General features: G+C 46.1%; 7 protein-coding genes across 7 annotated transcripts; 4 read left to right on the top strand and 3 right to left on the bottom strand.

Moving 5' to 3' along the window:
* Positions 1-1,328: 1,328 nt before the first annotated feature.
* Positions 1,329-2,487, bottom strand: N7503_003252 (glycoside hydrolase family 16 protein; the record flags this gene model as incomplete). The annotated part of the gene is made up of 2 exons (XM_057062799.1): positions 1,329-1,623; positions 1,676-2,487. 2 exons carry the CDS (start codon positions 2,485-2,487, stop codon positions 1,329-1,331), a joined length of 1,107 nt encoding a protein of 368 aa, XP_056923714.1.
* Positions 2,488-4,034: 1,547 nt separating this feature from the next.
* N7503_003251 (PQ-loop repeat-containing protein) lies at positions 4,035-5,193 on the top strand (the record flags this gene model as incomplete). The annotated part of the gene is made up of 7 exons (XM_057062798.1): positions 4,035-4,187; positions 4,371-4,435; positions 4,495-4,585; positions 4,643-4,772; positions 4,825-4,881; positions 4,942-4,990; positions 5,052-5,193. The coding sequence occupies 7 exons, from the start codon at positions 4,035-4,037 to the stop codon at positions 5,191-5,193; spliced, it is 687 nt and encodes a 228-aa protein (XP_056923713.1).
* Positions 5,194-7,130: 1,937 nt separating this feature from the next.
* Positions 7,131-8,573, top strand: egl2 (putative endoglucanase; the record flags this gene model as incomplete). The annotated part of the gene is made up of 5 exons (XM_057062797.1): positions 7,131-7,218; positions 7,269-7,480; positions 7,528-7,592; positions 7,646-7,743; positions 7,795-8,573. The coding sequence occupies 5 exons, from the start codon at positions 7,131-7,133 to the stop codon at positions 8,571-8,573; spliced, it is 1,242 nt and encodes a 413-aa protein (XP_056923712.1).
* A 5,484-nt stretch (positions 8,574-14,057) lies between these two features.
* On the top strand, positions 14,058-15,554 carry N7503_003249 (acyl-CoA desaturase; the record flags this gene model as incomplete). The annotated part of the gene is made up of 1 exon (XM_057062796.1): positions 14,058-15,554. The coding sequence occupies one exon, from the start codon at positions 14,058-14,060 to the stop codon at positions 15,552-15,554; it is 1,497 nt and encodes a 498-aa protein (XP_056923711.1).
* Positions 15,555-16,171: 617 nt separating this feature from the next.
* On the bottom strand, positions 16,172-16,946 carry N7503_003248 (uncharacterized protein; the record flags this gene model as incomplete). The annotated part of the gene is made up of 3 exons (XM_057062795.1): positions 16,172-16,565; positions 16,630-16,763; positions 16,821-16,946. The coding sequence occupies 3 exons, from the start codon at positions 16,944-16,946 to the stop codon at positions 16,172-16,174; spliced, it is 654 nt and encodes a 217-aa protein (XP_056923710.1).
* Positions 16,947-19,451: 2,505 nt separating this feature from the next.
* N7503_003247 (ferric reductase family protein) lies at positions 19,452-21,648 on the top strand (the record flags this gene model as incomplete). The annotated part of the gene is made up of 6 exons (XM_057062794.1): positions 19,452-19,564; positions 19,641-19,897; positions 19,957-20,068; positions 20,120-20,374; positions 20,428-20,526; positions 20,583-21,648. 6 exons carry the CDS (start codon positions 19,452-19,454, stop codon positions 21,646-21,648), a joined length of 1,902 nt encoding a protein of 633 aa, XP_056923709.1.
* A 1,506-nt stretch (positions 21,649-23,154) lies between these two features.
* On the bottom strand, positions 23,155-25,018 carry N7503_003246 (FAD-dependent oxidoreductase; the record flags this gene model as incomplete). Its single annotated transcript, XM_057062793.1, has 3 exons — positions 23,155-24,123; positions 24,180-24,706; positions 24,760-25,018. The coding sequence occupies 3 exons, from the start codon at positions 25,016-25,018 to the stop codon at positions 23,155-23,157; spliced, it is 1,755 nt and encodes a 584-aa protein (XP_056923708.1).
* Between the last annotated feature and the right edge of the window lie 1,183 nt (positions 25,019-26,201).

Genomic DNA, 26,201 nt, shown 5'->3' with positions numbered 1-26,201 from the left:
TAGATTAATAATAATATATAAAATAAAACCCTAACTAATAATTATTAGAAACTATTTTAAGGATATTAGTTTTAATATTATATTAATTAGAGGATATAATATAGTCCTAGGAATATTATAGTTATAATATTATAATCTTACTATTAAATAAGATACTAGAATAATATAGTTTAATAGCTATAATTATAGATAGATAAAGAGATAATAGATAGATAAAACTAAAGAATTTATATAGAACCTTAGTAAGAGAATAAGTAATCCTAAGGATATATTAATAAGAGTAAATATATCTTAACTAAAGATAATAGACTAATAGCTTATAGATATAAGTATTATTAGGAACCTAGAATAGAGACTAAATATATTAAATAATAAGCTTAAGGAATATATTATAATATATTAAGAATTAATAGCCTTCTATATAATAGGAGAAGGAGTACTAGAACTATTAGAGGAGTACTATAAGTTCTAGGATATATTTATACTACTATCTATAGGCTAGCTACTAGAGTATAGACCTTATAACTATAAGATTAATCTTATAAAGAATAAAGAACTAATCTATTAGAAGATCTACTAGTTATCTAAGAAGGAGTCTTAGGTACTAAAGGAATATATTAAAACGAACCTAGAGAAAGGTTATATTAGATACTTAATATTATTAATAGGATACCTAATCCTATTTATACTAAAGAAAGATAGAAGTCTATAACTATATATAGACTATAGATAGCTAAATTTAATCACGAAGAAAGACTAGTACCTACTACTACTAATCTAGGAGATTTAAGACTAAATCTATAGAGCTAAGTACTTTTTAGGGTAGTTAGGGTATATGATACGTTTCTAAAATAGATAGCTCAAAATCAGCTTTTGGCTATGCTTAAGACTAAGAATAAGGTATAGATATTAGCTTATTACCACCTTCTGTTTATTTACACTAGTCCTCTTTAGGTAGCCTAGATGCTCGCCTAATCTACATACTGATTTCGAAACCTCTACAAAATCGTAAACCATGGCTATGGTAGGGACAATACTATGGCTTGCTGAGCTTGACCAGGGGAAACACGGCTCAAGGAATATGTATAGGCAGAACCACAATTATCCACAATTGCTATTTCATTGGTAACGCATGTTCTACCACGATAAATTTCGCTCGCTCAATTACAATTTGAACGTGGAAAAGTACAAACGGCCAGGCGGGATATAAGTTAAATCGAAAAAAAAATCTAAATATAATCAGTCAAAAGAGATATGCCAATATGCTATAGTATACAGTAACATGAAGTCGGGTTTCGTCATTGATGATGCCACTTTCGTTGAAAGTACTAGGGCACCGGTTGATAACTCTGTCGACCCCATCTTGACTGAGCCCACTGGTTTTGAGATTTCTCCATGGATGCGAGCTCCTCGCCATGGTTTCCATCGTTGAGTGCCCGAGCCAGTCGACCCTGTTGCCGCTGCCTTATACACCACCAGGAGAAGAGGGCGACCAAGAGTCCACCAGCGGCAGCTGCACCACAGTAAACACCGATATGGGCGCCTTCTCCTAGGTCGTTCCATTTTTCGGCTAAGGTTTTAGCTGGTGTCTTCTCGATCTCTGCCTTTGCGGTTGAGTTTCCACTGCATTTTGTTAGATCAGGGAACCGCTCTGAGTAATTCTTCGAAAACTTACTCGACGATCTTGATGCTGTCATATGAGCCGCTGGTACCCTCGTACTCATACTCCTTTCCAGAGGAGAAATCCTTCACGCGGATCCGTTGTATACTCATGGTGAAAGGAAGATCGTCCCAATTCACAAGTCCACCACCCCATTCGATATTGCCAACGGATGCACTCGGAAGGCCGACTGGCCAGATACTAGCCTTAACTCGGCAGGGTGTTTGTGGATAATTCTTTCCATACAACGTCGTCGGCTCGGAGTAGTTGACCGTTCTCACGATTTCGCCATCAATCCACCACTCCAGCCGATCCTTATCCCAGTATGAGGTGTAATTGTGGTACTCGGTATCGGCATTGGCGACATTATGAAAGGCTCCGCGGTCGCTCGTAGTCGTGTTGCCCTTCCCGAAGAAATTCGATTGCACCGAGCTCGTATTATATCCAACCCACTCCCAATCAATCTCATCCTCATCATCCGACTGCAGGATCACGCTGCTGATGATACCCCTCCCCGGAGACATTTTGACATGCGTCTCCATGACGCCGAAGAAAATATAGAAATTCGAGACTAAAAGAGTGGATGCATTCTCAGTTTTGATGGAAAAGTCGGCGCCGGTACTGGTGTAGTCGGCAGTGCCGGTTTCCATATTCCATAGCTCGCTGTCGAGGGTGGAGTTGAGCCACCATGTGTGCTCGGTACTGAGGGCGTTATCGGCGGGACATGTTGTGTTTTCAAGGGGATTACAGTCGGTGGCGGATGCGACAGCTGTGATTCCTAAAATTGTAAAAAGAGCGAAAAGAACGTTGAAAGGAGAGGACGCCATGATGGCAAAGAGCGAATGGAAAATTCGGGGGTAGAATTAGCCCAGTCGAATCCACATCGCTTGTTTAATTCCTTAACCCCTAATGAGTGAAGGAGTGGTTAAAGGAAGGAAAAGATTGCTTTGATTTGATTTTTAGGGGTTGCAGGCTCCCGCATACATTTAAGGGGAATCTCTCATGATTGCGACCAGTAGGAAAACTGGGAAACAGTAATGGATCGACGTGGGGAGCTAATTTAGTGTAATGGATAGGTCTCGGTCTTGGTCTTGGTCATGATAGGTACAACCAGATTTGATTAGAAGCTGGGCATGTCTTGGCTATTGTTGTTTGTCAACCTTGTGTAATCTAGCATGTATTGGACCAGCTATAAAGACTCGCAGGCTTCCAATATTCATCAACAGATCAAGAAACACCGGGTTAATTAATTGTGTCCGTGTTTATCGGCGAAACCCAGGGTCCACGGGGTCCACGGGTTAACCCTGAAATGACTAAGCGATCAAAGTCGCGCGTATCCACCTCCTCAAGGTGGTTAGTGCTGAGTTGATCCCCCTGAGTTGACAGGAAGCCAGGAACTGTGCCACACTGTGGATAAACTTTTCACACAGAACCCAAGTCTTGACCAATCAAGCCCAGCTCTGATTAGAGTTGACTCTCTATCTTCCAATAATAGTACTCCGTACATGAACTGCGATTCATACAAGAAAACTCGGGCAGCAGATAAGGGCTGATACGCATACAACGCAGAGTACATGTGATGTGGATGATATTAATTTTTTATGGCCAATCAATTGACTTTCTTTGGACATTAAATCTCAAATCATTTTTATCATATGCACGCCACAATTGTAGATCCCCAAAAGTAAAAGTAAAAGCAGGGAACTCGCCACTCTAAAACAGGAGGTCGAAATGCGGTTAGTATTGAGATATGTGAAGATCCAGAGGGAGCGAGAGCGAGAAGTCCATCTGACCCTTGCAGTGCTGTTTGTTTATCTGCTTTGTTTGTTTTGCTCAACAAGACCATCATCTACACCAAACAGTGCAAACATTTTTCAGCTGTGGTTGTCGCGATGTGCCGCCGTTCTGTCCATATCAGGACATTCTATTGGCCGACAAAGTGGGTACCTGAGGCCACCAACACAATTCCGAAGCAGATAGAGGAACGAACACATGATATTGGGATCTCAAATAGAAATAATAATGTAGCTGGCTTTCATTTTCTAGCGCGAAATCAAGGAGGACCTAGGAGCCATAGAGATTCCTGTACTGGTATCTCTCGTGCAAAGTTGCAAGAATCTAGATGTTCATCTCACCCGAACTGCCTTCTTTGGGTAACCACCAGACCCACTTCCCCACTATAGTCAAGCTCCAACCCCACGCTACGGGCATCTTGTAGTCCGAAAAGTCGCCAACATTGATATTATCTATCAAAGTTCTTCGACCAGGGTGAAATGCGTTTTTCGTAGCTAGTTAAATAAGACATGCGGGGACTGCACTTACTTCTTTTACAAATGTTCATATCACTGCTCTCATAGTTCCAGTGCAAATCATAATGTCTAATGAAGATAAAGTCACGGTTGCATCTAATGTCTTGGGGACTATTGGCACTGTATGCTGGTGCATACAGCTGGTTCCCCAGATATGGCACAATTGGAGAAGGAAGAAGACAGAAGGGTTGCCGTTGGCATTGGGGTTTCTCTGGGCAGTATGTATGTTTGCATGCGTATCTCATCAACATTGGATGATGACCACTATTTGCTGACCATTTTACTTACTAGGTGCGGTCCCAATGGGAGCATATTTAATCTTGCAGGTAGACCAAGTCATTTCGTTGCTGGTATATTGAGGACTGACATTACTGGTCAAGGATGTAAATATTCCCCTACAGGTGCAGCCACAAATATTTGGGTTCTTTTCGACAATTGTTTGGGCCCAGATCTTACACTATGGACAGTAAGTCAATGTTTGTGTTCGAAATGGGGAGACTTGAGTTTCTAAAGATTGTATGGCAGTGGTTACGGTCGAGTCAGTTCAACTCTATGCTGTTGTGGCCTTCTTGTCTTGCTTGGGGGCATCGAAGCAATGCTGATCCTTACACTGAGGGTATTCATCACTTCTGTTAGCTTAGTCTCCCCCTCAAGTAGCTGCTGACAGAATTAGATCCCCTACAGTAAAGGAGTCACTTGGCCGGATCTTTTGGTTGGCATTGTCGCAACTATACTGCTCGGTGGTAGTTGGTTACCGGTCTACCCTGAGTTGTGGAAGAGAAAAGGCAGGGTCGTTGGATTCAGTAGGCCTTACAAACTGCATTAAAAAGATAGCTGGGCTGATTTGTCGACTAGACTGGGTTTTTCTGAGTATCGATACACTGGGAGGACTATTTTCCTTATTCGCGTTAGGTTTGAGGCACCGTCCCTTGTTTCAACCTCTTAGGGACAGCCATGACTAACCCATGTTAGCCGCACAAGGATCATTTGATATTCTCGGTGGCGTTATGTACATCTTTGTGTGAGTCCAGCTTCCAATAACTCTTGGCTACGAAGATAATGTGCTGAATACAGCTGGACAGAGTGCTTGTTGAGCTCGGCATCTATGTCAGCCACATAATTTGGCGGATTCGGTTCAGAGAGCTTCGGAAGCAGGCCAGGCTCTTGGGGAAGAGTATTGACGAGCTTCTTGAAGCAAATCATACAGAGACGTGTCTGGTATAGAGTTACCGAGCCCTGATTGGGAAATTATCATGAAAATCAACAACATTCTAGGCAAGATACGCATTATGAAGGCAGGAGGCAAGAAAAAGAATTCTCTCATGGGAACAAGATGCCATCTTCACTGGAGGTTTTGCTCATGGATCATTGAAAGGTTTCGTTCACCACAGGTGTCCATTCAGATGGGCAATTTCGGGTGATAGGTTTGTATTTCTCAGTAGGTAGCAGCTTCAATCTCTGCGATGCAATCAGCACTCCTCTTTCTTGAAGCTCTGAATGTCCTTTCCCGTCTTTCGCATGTCTGCCGGAAGTTCGCATACAATCATGTTCCCAAATTTTCATAATCGGTCACGACCTGCTTTTTCAGTGGTACCAGCAATCCCTGATTGGCTGTCAATCCCCTGGATGTAATGCATCGCACCTGGAGTGATCACTTCGCAGTTGATCGATCTACCCAATCCTCTGGGGTTGTATGACTCTCATCTCGTCAAGCGAAAGCTTCGGTAAAGGATCTGAAAACAAAACTTATGTCTTTTGGGCTCCGGAGTGCCACCAAGGCTGTTCACGTAGTGACGATAGCCCTACCCATTACAAGGGCCCGCACGGCGAGGAGAGCATTCTTTGGTGGCTTCCGCTTCAATGAAACAAGCCCTGATTACAATCCACATTGTTTTGCCTGCTGTCCTAGGAAGAGCTTAGCGTATGCCATTCCATGAGGCCCTTGATATTTCAAGTGACAATATAGGATCGAGACAAAATGTGTTTACCCACCAGGCAGGAAGGGAGTGGGGGCGCGGAAAAGCAGGTACTGTTGGTGCAAAGTGCGCTAGAGATCGTATCTAGAGAAAAAGGAAGAGGGAGAGGGAGGCCAACACGTGAAGGTGTTGGCATCCGCGTTTCGTTCACGGACTCTATTGTTCTAGACTGACCAATCAAGATGCGACAACTGGTCTATTATTCATATCCGTTGGCAGTAAAGTCCGTCACATTTCTGCAACATGCGGGAGCTACCATGCGGAGGGCGCTCCGACTACGTACGCCACTGAAGAGCCCTTCTACTGTGTTTCATCTCCGAGCGCTGTCAGCGCCCCACCTTGGCATAACACTAATTTCAAGGGTGAAACTAATTTTGTGGGGTTGCAGAATGACGTTCGGTTTCGTCAGGCCAAATCTCAAATGCCAGCAACAAGAACCATAACTCAGTCGTTGCGAACACTTGACGGCCAATCTCCTGTACCGCTAAGGGTCTACCAAGATCCACCGGCAAACTCCTTCTGACCCTGCCACACTGAGGAGACTCGCCTGATGAAGATGCCAATAACTTTATTTCTGACCCACCTCTCGCCCCTGAATAAGGGGTGCGGGGTGGAATGGGAGCCCCGCAAATCTTGGAACAGACCGAGAAAACCTGGCTGTCAAGACAAGTTCGCCGAGGAGTTTCCAGTAGAGCTTCATTGCCTGTTTCGGTCCGGGAATTTCTCCATATTATCCTTCACCGCATTTAAACTTACTTTCCATGCGCTAGCAACGTCTTGCATGCTCTCCTGCTCATCTCTGATGTCTAACCTTGCCCCAGATGTTCCTGTGACGTGCCAAATGCCGTGTCCAATCTAGTCATCGTCAATCCGTAGTACCTATCCTGTCCTAGCCAGTAATTCATCTCGTGAAAGTGGTTTCACAAGAAGTCAGTCACACTCGGTCGACGGTCCGAGAAACCTATTCCGAATATGATATTATACAGTACTGTAGATGCTGAAGAATTTTCTCCTGTGGAAAAGGGCTGACACGGCTGCATCACCGCGGAGGAAAGGGATAGGGTCGACAGTCCTGAAAGCTTGGGGTCGTGCTTTTATAAAGTTGCTCTAGTACGACCCTTCCCAGGAAATCAATAATTCCAAGCTGTCAGGCATCCAAATTCAATATTATCAAGATTATAAACCATGAGATACACTCTGCTGCTCGCGGCCAGCGCCGCCCTGGCTCTCGCGGTGCCCCAAGGCCACTCCAAGCGGGCCTCGTCCTTTGTTTGTATGTGTAGAAGCCACTAAAGATGTGCCGAAACTGACCAGTCTCGATAGGGTTTGGCGCAAGTGAGTCCGGAGCGGAGTTTGGCAGTGGAAATATTCCGGGGGTACTGGGAACAGACTACATTTGGCCAGACACTTCGGCCATTCAAACCCTACGCAACGCGGGTATGAACATCTTCCGGGTGCCATTCTTGATGGAGCGATTGGTTCCCAATACATTGACTTCGACCCCAAATGAGACATACCTACAAGATCTGAAGAGTGTAAGTTGTCCTTGTCTAGGATACCACCCGTGCTTATTGATTTCTAGACGGTGGAGTACATCACGTCTGCCGGCGCGTATGCTATCGTTGATCCACACAACTTTGGGCGATAGTGAGTCGATAGTTCCGCTTCCTTACTGAAAAGTTCACTCACTAGTGATTTAGCTATGGCAACATCATCACCTCCACGAGTGACTTTGCTGCATTTTGGACGACTGTGGCAACGCAATTTGCATCGAATGACAAGGTCATATTTGACACGAGTAAGCGACAGCTTCGACTGGGTCCCTTCCTCTTCTTACTGACATCTGCAGACAACGAATTCAACACGGAGGACCAAACACTGGTGCTTGATCTCAACCAGGCGGCTATTAACGCAATCCGGGCTGCTGGAGCCACCTCGCAGTATATCTTCGTAGAAGGAAATTCGTGGAGTGGCGCCTGGACGTGGACATCGGTCAATAGCAATCTGGTCAATCTAACGGACCCCAATGACAAAATCGTCTACGAGATGCACCAGTATCTCGACTCGGGTGGGTCTGGCACATCCGACACATGTGTCAGTACGACCATCGGCCAGGAGCGTGTAGAGGCAGCGACAGAATGGCTGCAAAGCAATGGGAAACTTGGTTTTCTGGGCGAGTTTGCCGGTGGTGCTAACTCAGTCTGTCAGAGCGCTGTGACTGGAATGCTGAGCTACTTGCAAGAGAACAGCGACGTCTGGCTCGGAGCATCCTGGTGGGCTGCAGGGCCATGGTGGGGGACTTATATTTTTTCGATGGAGCCGCCCTCGGGGACTGCGTATACTTACTATCTGAATATCTTGTCTGCCTACTTTCCTTCCACTTCGGGAAGTTCTGGCGGTTCTACAACCACTTCCACAACCACGCACTCTACATCGACAACCACCACAGCAGCTACGACCACCACTAAAGCCACCACCACGTCGACCAGCACCAGCACAGGTTCTACTACTACTGCAACAGCATCTCATTGGGCGCAGTGTGGCGGTACTGGCTGGACAGGGGCGACGACATGTGCCAGCCCATATACCTGCCAGGCCCAAAATGCATACTATTCGCAATGTCTGTAAGCCAGAAGTATGAGAAATATAGTATTAGTCGTTCTTTGTCTATCAAAATGTATGTACTTCTTCAATAAATGCAAAGGTCTACGTCTTATATACAATTTTGAATGGGCGCACTGTGGAATTGAAATTTGGCTAGCCAAGAAACTTCCGCACCACAGTCAAATAGTATTTCCAGAAACACCTATCAGGTCTGCCTTTTTTGACTGTATCCATGGAGTAGTACCACTTGGGGGTGGATATCTCCAGCACTTGCGATCATTGCTCGAGATCTTCTCTCGGTGCTAACCGCTGACTCTATAAAATTCCGTTAAGGTGTACCCCTTATAAAAATTGACATGAAAAAAAACTTCTATACAACTGCATCGCAAAATCTGTAAGCCCTCCAACGTCTCTCTAAAAGCGAAAAAAGTGGTCTGTAATGAGTCTGTCGTTCAAGTCATCTTGGTTAGTTGAAAGCGAGCAACAGAAGGCCATTGGCAACCTCAATCGAGCATCCAAGTCGTCAAACTCTTGGTCAAGCCCTTGCATTTATTTTTAGTAGCCAAAAAGTGATCGAATCAAAATAGCTGACCGTGTGTACGCCCGAGTGGCATAACTTTGGCCCGGACTGAAGTAAAGGTTGGGGGGCGGGTCAACATGGGTGAGAATCCTTACCTTGTTCCTAGCCGCTCTCACCCAGCCAACAGAAGGTTCATACCATCTCTTCACACAAGATCAAAAAGAAAAAAACATACAACAGTCAGGATTCGCATGTGGTCACCCACCATACTACTAACTAACCGGCGTGTGGCTTAAGTACGGCTGAGCGGACAGGAAGCCCTGTTCTCCACACCCTATGGTCGTATGTACTAGACTATTCCGTGAAGGAATTCTTGGCTACACAGAATTATGAGGAAGTGAGCCTACCTGTGTCTAGGAGGTTAGTAAATATGCGAACAAGTCAAGTGGGTGTCAAATGGGCAAGGATTAAGTTGCGCAATAGACGCCATAGGTCACATGCGTTACGTAAGACTATCAGTATCAGAAAGTCTTTAGAGTTGATCCTGTACCAGGTACCAATCGGCCTTTAAATGGCCCGCTCCGCATTTGTGGGCCACTTGCTTCTTATTGAAGTTGCGGTTTTGCAAATGAAATAGGACAAAAGCAACTTCCATTCAGCTGACCTGCCAATCGAACTTCTCACATCGGCAAGCGATACAGGTGTTAAGATCGCGTTTGAACGTTCTAACGTCGAGTTTGCTAATTTCGAGGGTAGAGAGGATAAATCACTAGCTCTGATGAGAATTGGGCTAAATTATACAGTTGCTGGTCACGCTAATGTGTTTAGATCGGTTGACACATCCGTCAGAATATTTTCTGCTATCGGACTTTCGTGGAGACGGAGGCTCGCTTACGACAGTCTAGCTTATGCTATGCCTCATTCAGGTATCTTTTGAACTTAACATGTGGCCTGCTTGATGAGTCAATAAGCTTGGAGATATAGGTAGATGACTAGCACTTGAGTAGTACGAGATAGGGGGAGTTTCTTCTTGAATACTATTCAATTATTACCGTTCCTAGGACATCAAAGTCATGCGTAGATAGCTAACAGTAGTATTCAAACCAGATTCATTCCTATACCCACAGATTTTTATACCCAAACCCTAGCTTAAATCGCGCTACTTTAACTTGAGTCACTCCCCAGTAATCCCCCGTCAGACTATATTAAACACCATGGTATTGATGGATGGGTCACGAGGCTGTAGTAATACCTTGATTCGCCTCCGAATATCATAGAATCTTTCAGATAAGAGACCAAAAAAAGTGAGCAATCCTAACATTTGTTAAGTAACCACATCCCCACTTCTTCCAATTCTACTTCCTTACGTTCTGGGCTTTACGAAATAAGATGGTTCAGCTCTCTGGACTTTCAATTTCATTCATCTAGGTTAAAGGACTGTAGGCTTTCAAATCAAACCTTTAAGTAGCTAAAGTGATAGTTATTCGCAGCTGAACCCACTTTATTCAAAATTTTGCGACAATCTGAGGTGCAGGTAAACCTAACGCCACTTGTGCTGGTAAGCATACCCGAACTTGGGCATGAGAGCCCGTTTCGACTTTGCAGACCATTATGATGGCTTTGAATGATATGAAACGCCCTCAAAACAGAAATTCCACCCTGGCTGTAGAAGTCGCAGATGTGTCAGGATGCTCCGAAATATGATGCACCTGGCGGTGATCATTTGCCGAATAGTATGCAGAGATCTCTTCAGCTTGAGCTTTAGCCCATTCGGAACTTGACAATCCACTTGCTTTGATCTGTTGTGAGATCTGTTGTGACGATATACTGCTGTACTCCTGGGGAGTGATGCGAGTTTTTGTTCCATTTTTTGAATTGAGCTTAACGTAAACGACTTCAACAATAGGAGGCGCAGAGACGACGTCCAAGTGTAAAAGAAGAAAGGTCGACGAAAGCACGAAGCAGTAGAATATTACTACAAACTGAATCGGGCGTGACCGAAAGTAGCGATATACTCTGAGTAGAATGGTCAAAAGGACTTGGCGTGTCTGAGGAATAAGAAATGCCACTATCCATGCAAAGGTGCAGCTAAGGAAGAATTCCTTATTAAATATGAGGAAATTGGCAATGATAATGATTCTGGAACCCTCCTTAGCTTTGACGCTTGATAGTTCTCATTATTAAATACTTACGACTCGAGAAAAGAGCGTCTGGCCATTATGACAATCGCGAGTTGACCTTTGGATTGTTGAACTTGCGTAGTATCTGGAATGGCTTAAGTCCAAAGGGAGGGAATGGCAAAGTGTAAAATGCGGGTATGCATGGTCTACATTTTAGTAAACTCGCCTCGGATGCGGAGAATATTTTAGCGCTACATGCGCCGATTGGTGGCCTCTTCGATTTTGAGCTCGGGATCCGAGAACGATGTTCGCTACGGCGATTTCTGTGAAAATGAAGCGAGATAAACCAAGTGGGTCCCGCCACTGGCTTATAAAGTGGGTCTACGGTAGCCTCAGTACAACGAAGGGCGTGATTGGCGTTAAGTAGATATCTACGCATTAATAGCTTTTACACCACTCGCTCGAGCACGGGTACTTAGCGTTGTGGAACTAATTATTCAACAACTTATCATCTCGTAAAGTATTCAAATCTCTCTTTGGCTCTTCATAAGCAAAACGTTTCGCTCGAAGGATCGGGATTGACGCTAGTCATCCAACGTAGATAAGTCAATAATTAGTGCCCAGGGCCGCGTGTTCACGCTACGCTAATACGTCTAGCTTATAAAATGGGTCTATCGTAGTCTTAGTTCAACAAAGGGCATAATAGCTTTATCAAAATATCTACGCATTAATAATGTTAACACCACCCTCTCGAGGACAGGTACTCAGCGATATGCAGTAAATTATTCGAATAATCAACACCCTGTGAAGTATTCAAAGCTCCCTTCGTCTCTTAATGTAGAATGCGTTGCTCAGAAAACCGGGACTGATGCTAGTCATCAAACGTATGTAACTTAATATAGGCGAGACCGCCTACTTGATCGTCTAACCCAAAAAAGCTTCCAAGGTTGTTCTATGACAGGAAGCACAGGAGGCTAATTGAGTTAGGGAAGGGGTATAAAGAGTGAGACGATTCACGAATTTACTTCAAAGCCAAGGCGTAGGAACTCACCCGTAGATCATGGGCAGGACGGTATTTCTAAGCGATGTTCTCTAACCATCTATTGTTTTGAAGGCATGCCTAGCCGGTATCAGGGGTCTATATATATGAGAACTGCTTAGGAGCATGGAGGCACGTGTGGATATTCAAATCTGATAGCTAAGACTAGGCGGCAAGCAAACTTCCTAAACAGGCGATCCTTGATGCCTGGCTGACACCTCACCCGTCGACACTCAGCACTGACCTAATCTAAATTCCCACTCTCGCCACAAATCTTAGCTATAGCAGAGCGAAGAGAGGCTATCAACCCCCTTGTCTAGATGTCGAAGGCTTCACTGAATCCACTTCGATACGGCTATTAGCTTAGACTTATATGTGCTTAAGTCTCGGCTGATACCAACCAAGATCAATGATCTCTTTTCTTTTTCTGGTTTCTAGCAGAACCCGAGATTGCTACCTAGCGTTGGTTCGTTTCGTAACATTGAACCACTTCCTCATGGTCGGGATTCGCAGCACCACCGTCCCATGGGCTTAATAAAGCTGGATTAAATCATGTATTTCACAAGCGAGCCGGACACCCGGTCAGGTCGGACACCTTGAGGTACATAGTAAACATGATTTCTAAAACATTCGTGTCTCAGCAACCACACATATCGACTACATTATATGAACACATCAAACCTTCAATTCAAGTTCAATGTTAAGTGCGATTTGGATCAATACTTTTTTTTCAAGGTTACCATAGATTACAACATAATTTCTCCTTTCAACCATTAAATATATATTTCTCGACTCAACCATCAATAAAACTCAATTAGATCCTGGGAGCAAACCTTTAATAGCATAAAGAACAAATGTTAGATAGCTAAGTAGTAAGGGGGGAGCTACCTGACCCACAGCTAGCGCCCGAGAACGCGCGGCCCAGTCTTAGTTGCTCATAGGCTTTGTGACATTGAACACCTACTTAATCAAAGAGGGAAACGCTCATTGGCAAGGGTACTTATCTGCGAACCAGGCGCCAGAATTTGATTTCGTCGTCCTCTGAAGGCAGTGAGAAACATGAAAGGAGACCTAGAGGTGGCTCGTAGTATGAAAGATAGTCTGAGTCGCTTATCCCTAAGCGCAAGCGCTTATATTGTTTAGTTCTCCCCACTACACTGGGTACGTGTTCATCTGAAATACTACCCAGGTGAGATCATTGGTCAAAATGTTGTTTTGTCTCGTCGTTATCTAGTCGATCATTGGTGATCGAGAAAATGGGAAAACTACGGAAGTTGCGGCCCGGCCCTGGTCAATTGGATACAGTGGAGCCTATTTTCATGATGATTAGTTACGTCCTTCCACGCACTTCCCGTTAGTGCCAATTTTTTCCGTTTGTCTGATTGGTGTTTTCTGGTCTCTGATTTCAATTTTCTTACTTCAGTGCAATATTCGATCCCCCTTGAAACACAGAGTGATCCGGGGCGTTTGGCCCTGCACGTGACTTGGTTGCCTGATCTCCGGGACTGTTCCAAGGTTGACACCTCTGATGGCGAGGAACCAAACAAATAAACAGCATATGACACGTGCGAGCACCTCATTCCCTTTCCCTCCGATGCCGAGCATTCATCATCAACTGTCCGGGGTATGAAGTTAATCTCCAGCTGCTCCACTGCACCCAACATCGGGCTATTGCTCGGGCCATGTCACGTACAAAGCGAGTGTGGTCTCGGAGGGAAATCGAAGGATTGATAGCAGATGGGCGAAAGATAATCATATTTGGAGGCCAAGTACTGAAGGCCGACGCGTGGATACCATATCACCCAGGTGGCGATAAATCAATATTGCACATGGTCGGTCGGGATGGGACGGACGAAATCACAGCATTGCACTCAGAGGACGCACAGGCACATATGCAGAAGTATGTGATAGGAAGAGTACATGGAAGATGGGATAATTTCTTGCCTCCGATACAGGGAGGAATATTCAGAGCGCTGGTATCGACGGACGACGAAGCCGAAGATGTCAGCTCATCTGGACAATCGACACCACCTTCACCAGTCTTCGATACTGAAGAGGCAGGAGACGAAGTTCGTCTGAGGCGCATAGGCAATGATACGCCTATTTCTCGAGCTTCATCATCAGCACCGGAGCCGGAGCAATTTGTTTCTACCGAAGCATCAACAGCCCACGCGATATCATCAGACCTTACAAAATATCCTCGTCTTGATCAAATGTCACAAGACGAGGTCATCTCAAAGTACCGCCAGCTCAATGAGAGATTGCGATCCGAAGGACTCTACCAGTGCCCATATAGCTCCTACGCTGTCGAGCTCATCCGATACTCGACTCTTTTTGTTTTTTTCTTGACATGTCTTCACTATTCTTATTACGCTCTTTCCGGCCTTTTTCTCGGCTTACTTTGGCACCTGCTTTCATTCCTCGTCCACGACGCCGGTCATCTAAGCATAACACACGGTTTCCACACGGACAGCTGCATCGGAATTTTCGTTGCAGATTTCATTGGTGGTCTTTCAGTCGGTTGGTGGAAACGGAATCATAATGTGCATCATATAGCAACCAACTCGCCCGAGCACGATCCGGATATTCAGCATATGCCATTTTTCGCCATCTCTTCTCGATTCTTCGGCTCCCTACGCTCGACCTACTACGACCGCGATATGCCTTTCGACGCTGCAGCACGGTGGTTTATCAAGCACCAGCATTACCTCTACTATACCATACTTTTGATGGGTCGCTTCAACCTGTACCGCCTAGCATGGTCATACCTACTAGATCCGAAGCAAGCGCCCCGTAAAGGGTCAGCATGGTGGCATCGCTACCTTGAAATGACCGGCCAGGTGTTTTTCTGGTACTGGTACGGCTACCGAACGCTATATCTCTCGATCCCGACGTGGTCGTCCCGCATTGTGTTCCTGTTCATCTCGCATATGGTCACCGCTCCGTTGCACGTCCAACTCACGCTCAGTCACTTTGCCATGTCGAGTACTGATGGGGGTCTCCACGAGTCATTTGCTCAGAAGATGGTGCGGACGACGATGGACGTCGATTGCCCGCCTTGGTTGGACTTTATACATGGCGGTCTCAATTTCCAGGTTGTGCACCATTTGTTCCCTCGTCTCCCAAGACATAACCTGCGCCGGGCGCAGAAGTATGTCAAGGAGTTCTGCGACGACGTCGGGATCCCTTATGTAATATTTACTTTTACGCGCGGAAACAAGGAAGTTATTAGCAGACTAGGCGAGGTTGCTGAGCAATTGAGGGTGATGGAGGAATGCAGGAAAGTTGCTGCGAAGGATTTGATTGAGGGCCACCACAGTTATTGACTGTGTTTTTGCTCTGTCTTGTTCTTTTCTGCCGAAAACCCAAGGAGGAGGATTACCACCTCTTTTCTTCTCGGATTAATGACCTAGCGCGTGCCTAAAGCCTATGGCAGCTCACTAGTTGAACACCACCAAATTAGTCAAAAAATACCCATGATCAGGGTCTATAGACTAGGTTTCACATCAAACTGAGACTTTTTATAATGGTTTATATCCCATTTACGATTACGTGTGCCCTTTGTTCTGCAGTGCAGATAATTTTCAATCTTGCTAATATACCGTGAAGACTATTAAGACCGCCTTGGCCCACATTTGGCTACTCTAATAACCCTGCATAGTGGCGTATCACAGATTCGAGAAACAATGACATACTCGAGGGCGAAGAGAGTGATCAATAATAGTTTGTCAAAAAGGCGAACCATAAACACTCAATGTTTACATGTATACCCTATTATTTCATATTCTTAAAGTTTTAGGATATATATAATTCAATTCAACGTCGGCATACCCGCCAAGTCCATATTAATTCTTACCATCACACCTAATGAGATCCAAGACATGACTGCGCTGGGCCTACTCCAATCCAGAAGCATTGGTCCAGGTAGGGACTTCGATTATTTTCAAAACATAGACATCAATGTACTCAATAACAAAGATAGGCCAATCATTGCAGCGCCCACAGCCAGGTTAGAATTACGATGCCCAAATACCTCACTCGCACCGCTAGCCTTCGTTGCACTCGCCGCAGCGCCAGTTTTTGTCGCAGTCTCGCTGTGAGAAGTAGTTCCTGCTGCTGACACAACCCCCTCGGTCGTCTGGATAACGGTAGTTGTTGTAGTAGCCGTGTTAAAGCCCAGTTCAACGGAAGCGGCGGGCAGGGTGGCAGTCGTGGTACTTATACTCAGGCCCGTCACAAAAGTACCGCTCTGAACAGCCACACCGGGAGCAGCCTGTAAAGCAAAGCAAACTGCCGATGCACGAGCGTCGATATAGGTACAATCAACTAATGATTTACTATTGAGGGGTTAATGATGTCTCGAGATTGGACCTTGCTGCAGTTTTAAGTATCATGGCTCACAATGTCTCAGAGAGTGCAGTATAATATAGTCCGACAGATGATGGGGCAGTGAAAACGGTAACACCAGCCGCAGGAAGCGAGCAACGAGTGGCGTCGGTATCACACTTTACATTGTATGTGGTATGAGTGTCATCCTGTGACAATTTTCATTAGTTATCAACCCTCTAGAGTAAAGATGTTGCGCGACATACGCCTCCAACAGTAGAGATGGAGTAGTCACTTAAGATAAGCCACTGGGCTAAGAAGGGCGAGCTAGCAGTAGATTGAGCATAAGCGGCGGAGACCCCGCCCAAGGCAAAGAAAACGTGAAAAAACATTCAAAGAATGGCTTTGGTGATATTACCAGTGAATGCGGGGCGGTCTATGGAATAAAAGGAAAATTCACCTAAACACATGAATATGAATCAGGGGCTATTTATATATTATGTAAAGCCACGGCGATGCGCTCAGACTGACTTGTGGATTGGAAATAAATTAGTGGGGTTTATGACCCCTTTGACCCTGCCTACGCCACTTCAATAACTCATTTTGAATCGTTATGGGATTGAACACCCCAACTCTCCCCCGCCCGCAAGACTGCAGAGGGAAAAGAAAAAGTAATCCCCACTTAGCTGCCGCCCATACTCTCCATTTCATTTTCTTGTTCTTGTTTATCCCGCGCATGATGCCCCGCAAAGCATGGCAAAGCTTAGTATCGGGCTGTGTTGTCGGATGTCACCTCATTTTACGCTGCCCAATCCCGATCCGCAGTGGCGGCTGACTTTAAGTGAGTTATTTTGGGTTTATATACAGATCTAATCGATGAGTAGTGCTTATAAGTATGACAAATGATACCTTCGAAACATAGGTGCTCTAGCGATCTTTATTGACAGTTTTCATTGCGAATGTGGCACTTTGCGAGTAGTTGATGATGCGGGGCAGCCTATAGAAAGCTCTCAAATTTCAAAGAATCGCAGTTTCGGGTGAGCCGTGAAATCCCGAGATGACAATCCCAAAGAGCTCGGTATAGAGAAGAACCCTATCTCCATCCGGAATAAACCCGGTCGTGCATGTTGTCCATGGGATCTCGAAAGGCGTGATCGTGTTCGAATGTATCCGAGATTAAGACAGTGAAGATGTTTGCATCCAGCCGGTAAAAAAAAAAGAACAAACAACATCTTAAGGAGCGCGATAATTGAACACCGCAAAATTAGTTCAACACGAACCATATTTGAAGTCGCGCAGTAATTATGATTCGGAGCAAATGTTATCTCAAGCATTTGAGAACATTGCATCACCCCGCTCAATCAACGTCAATTTATGAGATTACGCTTTACTAGAGCCATGATGTAAGTAAGAAAAGGTAGCTCAGTGGGTACCATATCATTCTTTAATCCCCTTCAAATTTCAGCGTAGTCTACATAATAATGTGAGAAACTAGATACTTGGGTAAGTACTCAGTATCATTACTCTCTGAATCTTGAATACTGCGCTACTCTAAATGCCGCTAGTAAAGGTGTTCAACTAATCTTGTGATGTTCAATCACAAAGCTCCAGGTTTGAATGGTGTCTCTTTGGGACTAGTCTTGCCTCTTGCCGACGCTTGGTAGACACGGCAATGAACGACTCACATTTCTCGCGCCATATTTTTTCTATTCCTTTCATTCTTCAGATCTGCCAGGTAACGGGGTTGGTTTTCTTCAAAGACTAGTAGGCCAAGCAAAGCTAACGCCATTCTCATGTGCTGAGCTGTCTAAGTAGGCTTCCGGTTGCAAACAGGCTTTATCCGCATGGGCCCATTTTCAATAGCAGACTTTTACTCCAAAATTTTGACCAAATTTGGATATTGATCGAATGGCTTGAGAGCTACGGCCTCATGTTCAAACATTTTGTGCCGATAATTTGACGGAGTCCTTGCCCAAGCTCTGTACTAAGCCGTCTCAGCAGAGAGAGGCACGTTCCACCTAGCTTTGCTCATCTTTTTGACGTGTGAGAATCTTAGACTATCCAATGGGTCCCAGCCAGGGTCCTCAAGTAAATGATATATTGTAGCGGCGAATATGAACAATGGAACGGAGAGGTCCACTAGTCTTCGGACATTTCAGCCCCAGGCCAGTTGATCGAGACCACGACAGCGAATGAATTGCAGTGGACAATAGAAGCCATGGGAATGCAAAGCATTCTTGCTTATCAGGGTCAGTTCTCTACGGAAGCAAATGCAGCCTTATATTAGATGTCAAACGAGGGTAAGCGAAGGCTGCACGTGACTGGAAGATCAAGCGTAAAGGAGCAGAATTGGGGGGATCTTGCCGAATCGTTAGGATTGCTCGCTTTGTTTGGTCTCTTTGCACGAAAGAATTTATTACAAATAACTTACGGTATTGTTCCAAATGACCTTTCCATACGGTCTGACAGGATTACTGGGGAACGCCTAAATCTAGACTAGCGTGACGCAGGCTAGGGCTCGGGAATGAAAGTTTATGAGTATAGAGGTAAATCTGGTTTCGAATACTGTACATATGGCCAATATCAGTTGGAACAATAGGCGAGCAACCAATTGAATGTGTCATCAAAAAAGCTCAAATTTGCTCACCAAGCACGCGCTACACCGCATTGGTTGAGTGGCTGATGATTCCGTGGCGGGTCAGGCCGCCACATCCGTTGGAGCATCCAAGGACTTCGTATACATTGATCACTGACAGTGCGCGAAACTGGATTACTTGTAGCAGAAGTTTCCATTTAATTTCGCTCGCTTAATTTGAGAGTTCTACCTCATATCCCTCATGTCACTTTGCAACACGCCAAAAAAAAATTCCACTGTATAATATCTTCGTCACATCGAAATGGCTGCAAGCTGGCTGACCTCCCCCATTCAACTGACAGGGAGCCGCGAGTTCACTTGTGATGGCTTTACAACGGAGCAGTGCGAGTACTACATGCATCGATGGCATTTTTGGTGAGAACTTTCCTTCGACCGCAAAGCATCGTCGACGGTATCCCGTGCATCTTCTGACCAAGAGATTATTCAATAGGTACATTGCAGATTATGTCTACGCGCTGCCGACAATAGCATTTTTCATGTGTTCACTTGGAATTTTCATCATCGGCAACTTCATATCATCGCAACTACTGGGTTATCGCAGGTTTCGCGGCCCTCGTTTATGGCAGAAATTGATAGCTGTGATCCGATACTTATCTTACCGTGGCTTCCACGTCAAGGCACTGCGATGGAATTCGGCACCCTTAGGGGTTCTATTACTGGGTGCTGCAGGGACTATTTATTTCTTTTGTAAGCTACAGACGACGCTGTAACTCCAACGTGCCGTGAGCTGATAGCTATACCCTTAGGCATGGACCTCATTCCCCAGCCCTACTACTGGCCAAGTCTGGATTTTGGTGGCTCACCCCCACTGGCAACCAGATCGGGTTGGATGGCTTTGGCATGTATGCCATTTATCTTGTAAGCCTACGCATTGGTTGAGGTATTCCTAAAGATACTGATCCTCTATAGCGCCACCGCCACGAAGACGAATTGGATCACACTACTCACGGGTGTTTCCCATGAGAAGCTCCAGGTATTCCACCGATGGATATCCTACGCCTTCTTCATTCTTGCGTTACTACACACATTCCCTTTCATCGTCTATCATGTAAGATTTCATGATATGATGATGCAAGTGGAGATGAGCCTCCTTTTCTACTGGACAGGCATTGTCGCCATCATCTTCCAGGCTTGGCTTACATTTGCATCTCACAGTGTAATCCGGTATGTGAAAGATCGTGCATAAACATCAAACCTCATATTAACATAACATATAGAAAACTCGGTTACGAGTTTTTCAAGGCGACACACTTTTTCGCTGCCGCCATGTTCGTTCTGATATTCTTTTGGCACTGCGATTATACCCTCACCTCTTGGTCAGTACAAACGCTTACCCGTAAATCTTCCAAGGCACACGCTGACATCTTCATAGGCACTACTTCATCGCGACGGCAGCCGTATACGTTCCCTGCTTCATCTTCCCCTTGCTACGGACCTGTTTTGAGTATGGATTTCGACAAAAGGCCCAGATCTCTGTGGAAGAAAATGGATTTACTCGCATCACCATTCCAGTGAACTTCAGTTGGCATCCTGGACAGCACTGCTTCCTCCGCTTTACAAGCTTCGGTCTCTTACAAGCTCTCTCGGCCCATCCTTTCACCATATGCTCTTTGCCATCAAGACAGCCAGGCGTAAAGTCTGAGCTCGTCTTCTATATTCGTCATCAAGGCGGGTTCACAGCCCAGATTTACGAATATGCCATGAAGAACCCCAATGCCACAGTACCTGTGCTCATTGATGGTCCGTATGGAGGCATCAATATGCAGTCATATTACGAAAGTGACCATCTCCTTGTCATTGCAGGAGGCTCGGGCGTTGGTTGGACTTTGCCGTTCATTGAGCAATTTATCGCATGCCGCTCTACACCAACTGACGAAGAATGTGGCCGAGCTGAAGAAGTTGACAGCGAAAAAGTAGCAAGTGATGACGAACTCCGCCATGCTTATAAGCTGTCTATGCCCAGCTCTCTGCGACTGATACTTGCGACCAGAGACATTAGCAGCCGAACTTGGTATGTTCAAGCAGTCAACAAGCTCCTGGCAGAGCACTCAGTGACAAATCCACTACACAACATTCACATTCAGGTGCATCTGACCGGCGACGCTATAAAAGACAATAATTCTACAAAACAGGTCCAGGAGCATCCGGCAGTTTTGGAAGGTCAGTCCTCGTTGCCACAAAGAATCAGTGGTGAGGGGAATCAAGCAGAAATCTCCACACTAGCTGAAGAGTGCGAAGGCCGACCACAGCTACCTGTGATTATCCAAGAAGCAGCAAGGGCAGTGGAAGCAAGTGAATCGCTTGGGGTCTATGTCTGTGGGCCAACTACCATGCAAAATGATGTTCGTAACGCGGTTGCAGACGTGAACTTGAACATCTTCAAAGGTTCGAAGTCGGCAGGAGCTTATTTACACTGCGAGCACTTCTCTTGGGCATAAAATCAGAAATTGAAATTGACCGCCGCCATTGAATGTAGATTTCGGTCAGTGCCATAGTTTTCCATATGGCACCTCATGCTAGTGAGGCTACAGTCCTCGGCGCCGAGGCACTATTTCACAAGTTGCCCCGGAACCGTGTACTGTATCCCTGAGCACGAAAATACAAAGTAGGAGCCAAAGCAAATAGCAACAGCAAAGATAGGAAGAATACTTGGAAGACCAAGCCATGAGAGCAACATAACCAAACGAAAGCAAGCACCTGACAGTAATTACATACACATGGTTAGAGATAGAATATCGGCCGCTTGAATTACTCTCATCATATCGAATAAGGCAATCTTTTATCAAAGTCTTCCGATCAGTACCAAGCGATCCATCCTCCTTGCCCTTGGTACGGGACTTACATAAGGGGGGCGAGTATTTTGGTGGCATGGCAACGCAGTCAATGTTGGAAGAAATCAGGTTGATTGGGTTATCGAAGTTCCCGATCGTGAGGCCTAGAGTTGCAATTTGGATCATTCGTTTCGCATAGACAGAGTTCTTTCTGTAGTCTTGATCAAAACAAAGTGCTTTTTGAACCTGTGATTTATGCTTTGTATCGATTCGAAACCCCCTGGCTTGCTCGCAACAGTGACACTCTATTGTGCAATGCCCGATAGCTAAATTTCGCCCGGGCCTATTGGAGCGTTTAGCACAGCATCCACAATCTCTTCCACAACAGCCTCCGCGCCCAGAACAATCATCACAAAGCCATCGGTGTAAGAACCACTTCGGATGCGAGCGCCAAAGGTCTACTCCTCTACTAAGAGGGCATTCTGGAAAGGAGGACCGAACTTCCCACCAACGTCGTTGTAACAGCCAGTATTCTTTTCGGAGCTTTCTAATCTCCATTTTTAAATCTTCAATCAGAGGGGCTTTGTCTTCGTTATTGCCAGAAGCGTTTCTGATAAGTCGGATTGTCTCTTTGATGGCCACTTCGCGTTGGTCATTCTCTCGAAGTATCAATTCCGTTTGTAGGAGCCCAGCTAAATCAACTGGGCCTGCACTAAGAGGCTTGATTCCCTCAAGGCAGACGTTCCATCTGAACCTCTGAAGAACTGAAAAGTCTCCAGTCCGTTCTAAAACACGCTCCTGTTTCGTTGAATCACCAACCAAGTGAAGATAGCTGGCGGGTATAGAGACCATCGCTGCTTAGATAATTTGATTATCTGCTTCTCATGATGGTTTTTCAATAAGAAGTTCATGAAAGAGGAATAAATTTGCCTGCATGAGTTCGACATCTACGACGGATATTGACGTAATCAGGGCCCTTCTAGTGTGAAGCTTATTTGTATGGTCTTTGAACTTTGTTGCGACACGCTTTAAGGTTGTGGGACGAAAGCAAAAATCATGGATTGGACTCAAAAGGGCCACTCTCTACAATCTTACCATCCAATCTGTCTTGGCTCAAACCTTCCTCCGTACCTCGTACATATCACTCTACTTGGGACACAACCCTTCGGCATCCTAATCCTCACTACCAACACCAGTTCGAACAATGAACAAGTTCTCAGGATCCCACTTCTGCTTGAGCTTATAGAGACGTGCATAATTGGAACCCCAGAAGCTGTCCTGGAAACCTTCCTCATAACCGTCCGCCTCATTGAGATAACAGCCACCTTCCGGTGCGGGATCCAGCGTCTTGAGAATCGGAACCTCAACCTCAGTCAAGTTCCGCTGAATTGCCTGCTGTTCAGCGACCGGTGTATCAATGTCCCATCCTCGCGCGAGGATAACATGGACTAGCGCCTTGCGCCAGATAGGGTGCAGCGCACTGTCAATAACACCGGCGTTGGCCCATACAGCCGGCCCACCTACGACAAGACCCTGGATCGCATTTTGGCCCAAAGTTGTGTTTCCCGGGTACACACGCAGGCTTCGAAGAGCATCTGTCAGTTTCCCTGGTCCTGCGGCCGATTCCATGAAATCGCGCGTTATGAGACGCGAGCCCAGGATGACAGGTGTGCCGACTGAGTCGGAGCTTTCGAATTCTGCGACATACAGGGAGGATGCCTTCGGGATATAGGTTGAAGAGTAGGTGAAGGCGGCGCCGGTGAGATTGCCGAGCGCGTAGACAAGCGGTAGCATGAAATTGTCAACAGCCGCCTTGCTGGTCGCGTTTCCGAAGCCACCTTCAGCACTGATGGCTGACACATGGCCAAGCGTGGAATCGGGGTAATCTGGAATCAGCCAGTAGTACAAGCTTCCACCTGCCTCGTTGAACTTGGGTAGGAACGAGTGGAAATACTCGACTGCGTTCCAGTACTCATCTGACTCGAACTCTGCGCCTCCCGAAATGGAGAAGCTCACGAACGGGGCGTCATTAAATGCTCGCACAGTCACAGAGGTGACAACACCCCAAGTGCCGCCGCCTCCACCACGGAGAGCCCAGAAGAGGTCGGAGTTCTGGTAAGCGTTGGCAGTCAAATGTCTCCCCTGGGCAGCCAGTTAGTCCTGACTACTAGAATAAGCTATAATTAACAGTGACTTACATCGGCAACAACCACAGTGAACTCCAGGGCATTATCGGAGGCCATGCCATGGATACCAGCAAGAAGGGAGTGACCTCCTCCCTGGATATACCCTCCAGTGACACCCACACCATGTGCCGAGCCACCAACGGCCATGATATCATTCTCAGCCAGCCATGTGTACATGTCGTACAGCTCAACACCAGCGCCAAGGGTCACTGCAAGACCCACACCGCCATCTGCACCATTGTAACCGGCGGGCTTGAAGTTCGTGTGCACAGTCTTATTGACCATTAAGTGCGTATTTATTTGCAGCGACTCTGGAGCAACAGATCGCCCAGCGTGGTTATGACCGCTATTACGAATAGCTACCCGCAAATTGTGCTTTCGGGCAAATTTCACACCGGCTTGGATACCTTCTGATGATTCGGCCTGAAGGGTGTAAAGTGATATACGTCCCTGGCCACACGGGATTGACTTCTTGGAGTCGATGTAGCATGACTGGTTCTGTTCGGGCCATGCCTCCCAGTTTGGCCATTCCACGGCTCCTGTCAATCATTTTTGAGCCTGTGTCTGTTGAAATTGCACCGCGGGGACATACCTGGCTGGTCTGCCCTCCAGATGGAGTCATACTCATTTTCTTGAACAACAGCGCATGCTGCGGAATTATACGCGGATCCATGGCAGACTGCGCCGACCGGCCTTAATGCATGAACACGACCATTGGCTGTTCGGTTGAAGCTTTGCCATTCCGCATGGGAAGGCCAGCAAGGGTCCGATGGGAGGCATCGACAGGACTTTGTAGCCACCGCCACACCCGCGGACGCAAAAAGGGAGTATAGAAGTGTGTGTGAACGCATTATGACCTGATCAAGTGTTGGCACACAAACCAAGGGCAGAAGCGACGTACGTATCGATCATCCACGATTTGAATGAATGATTTGCGAAGAAAACTGATCAGGCCACAGAGCGAACCCATCTTTATATAATATGAATACTCACGCACCAACCTGCAACAATAAGGGGCTCCTTGTTGGTGCGCGGTTCACCCATTATGTTGGCTACCCTTGGCACAATGAAAGGCATTCCTTGGGAGCAGGCAAAAGCCAATCGCTTTCTCGATTGCTCCGCACGGCTGTAGCCTCTCCATTTAGATGGAAAGACCGACAGGTGTCCCGGGCCCACTCATTATACACTAGACCATAAAGACCGCACCATTGCGAGCCTTGTGGCTTTATTGGCTATCCAAAGCGGTGCATTGGTGCAGGATTCGGCAATGTGGATACAGAATCTCCGCTCAAGACAAGGGCGGCCCCGGGGGCTAAGAGGTCGGGAACCCCGCTTAGATTCTGGCGGGCCCAGGCACCACATTACACCAGATCATGTCGATCGACTTTATACAGGGTACGATATTCCATCTTGCCCAATGATGCAAATGGGCGCAATTACGGGTTATATTCCAGCATTGAAGCCGCATCTTGTAAACCTCAGTTCAATGCCGAGATCTCCAGCTTACGTAGGGTAGTACTCGCCAGTTGAGACCTGATATAGGGGGCCTTAAAATGTCGAATGCACAACTTCAACCGTAGATTACTCAGTCCATACATGTCACTCACAAGCTCCGCTCTATGGTATTCAGGTACAGTGGATCGCGGAGGGGAAACACTAAAACCTTCGTCAAGTGTCCCTTGCCAACATCATTACCCGGCTGGGTGACTTTGCACCAATCATTTCCGGGATTTACCCGAAACCCTAAACATAAAAAGCCGCAAGACCGTTTGGGGTCTCCTTGTCTCTCAATTTGGCATGGCACTAAAAGTAAGAAAGCTGCCCGGTAGTATACAAATCGGTTTTGTTTGTCAAGGCCATGGGCCTTCGTATAGAAGAGGTCAAAGTGTAAATGCCTATTAGTAAGGCACCCTTATTTTACCCCGCGTGACAGGAATCGTCCTAATCTTCATCAGCCTGAGCCAAACCGAAGTAACCTTGGAATGACACTTGATTGAGCATTTCATTTGTGTCGCGCACCTAGCGCTATCTCAC

Source organism: Penicillium pulvis (genome assembly GCF_028828015.1).
Source record: "Penicillium pulvis strain IBT 33274 chromosome Unknown contig_1_segment0_segment0, whole genome shotgun sequence".
Taxonomy (NCBI): Eukaryota; Fungi; Ascomycota; class Eurotiomycetes; order Eurotiales; family Aspergillaceae; genus Penicillium; species Penicillium pulvis.
Note: the sequence above shows the minus strand (reverse complement) of the source record. Positions and strands in the feature narration are given on the sequence as shown.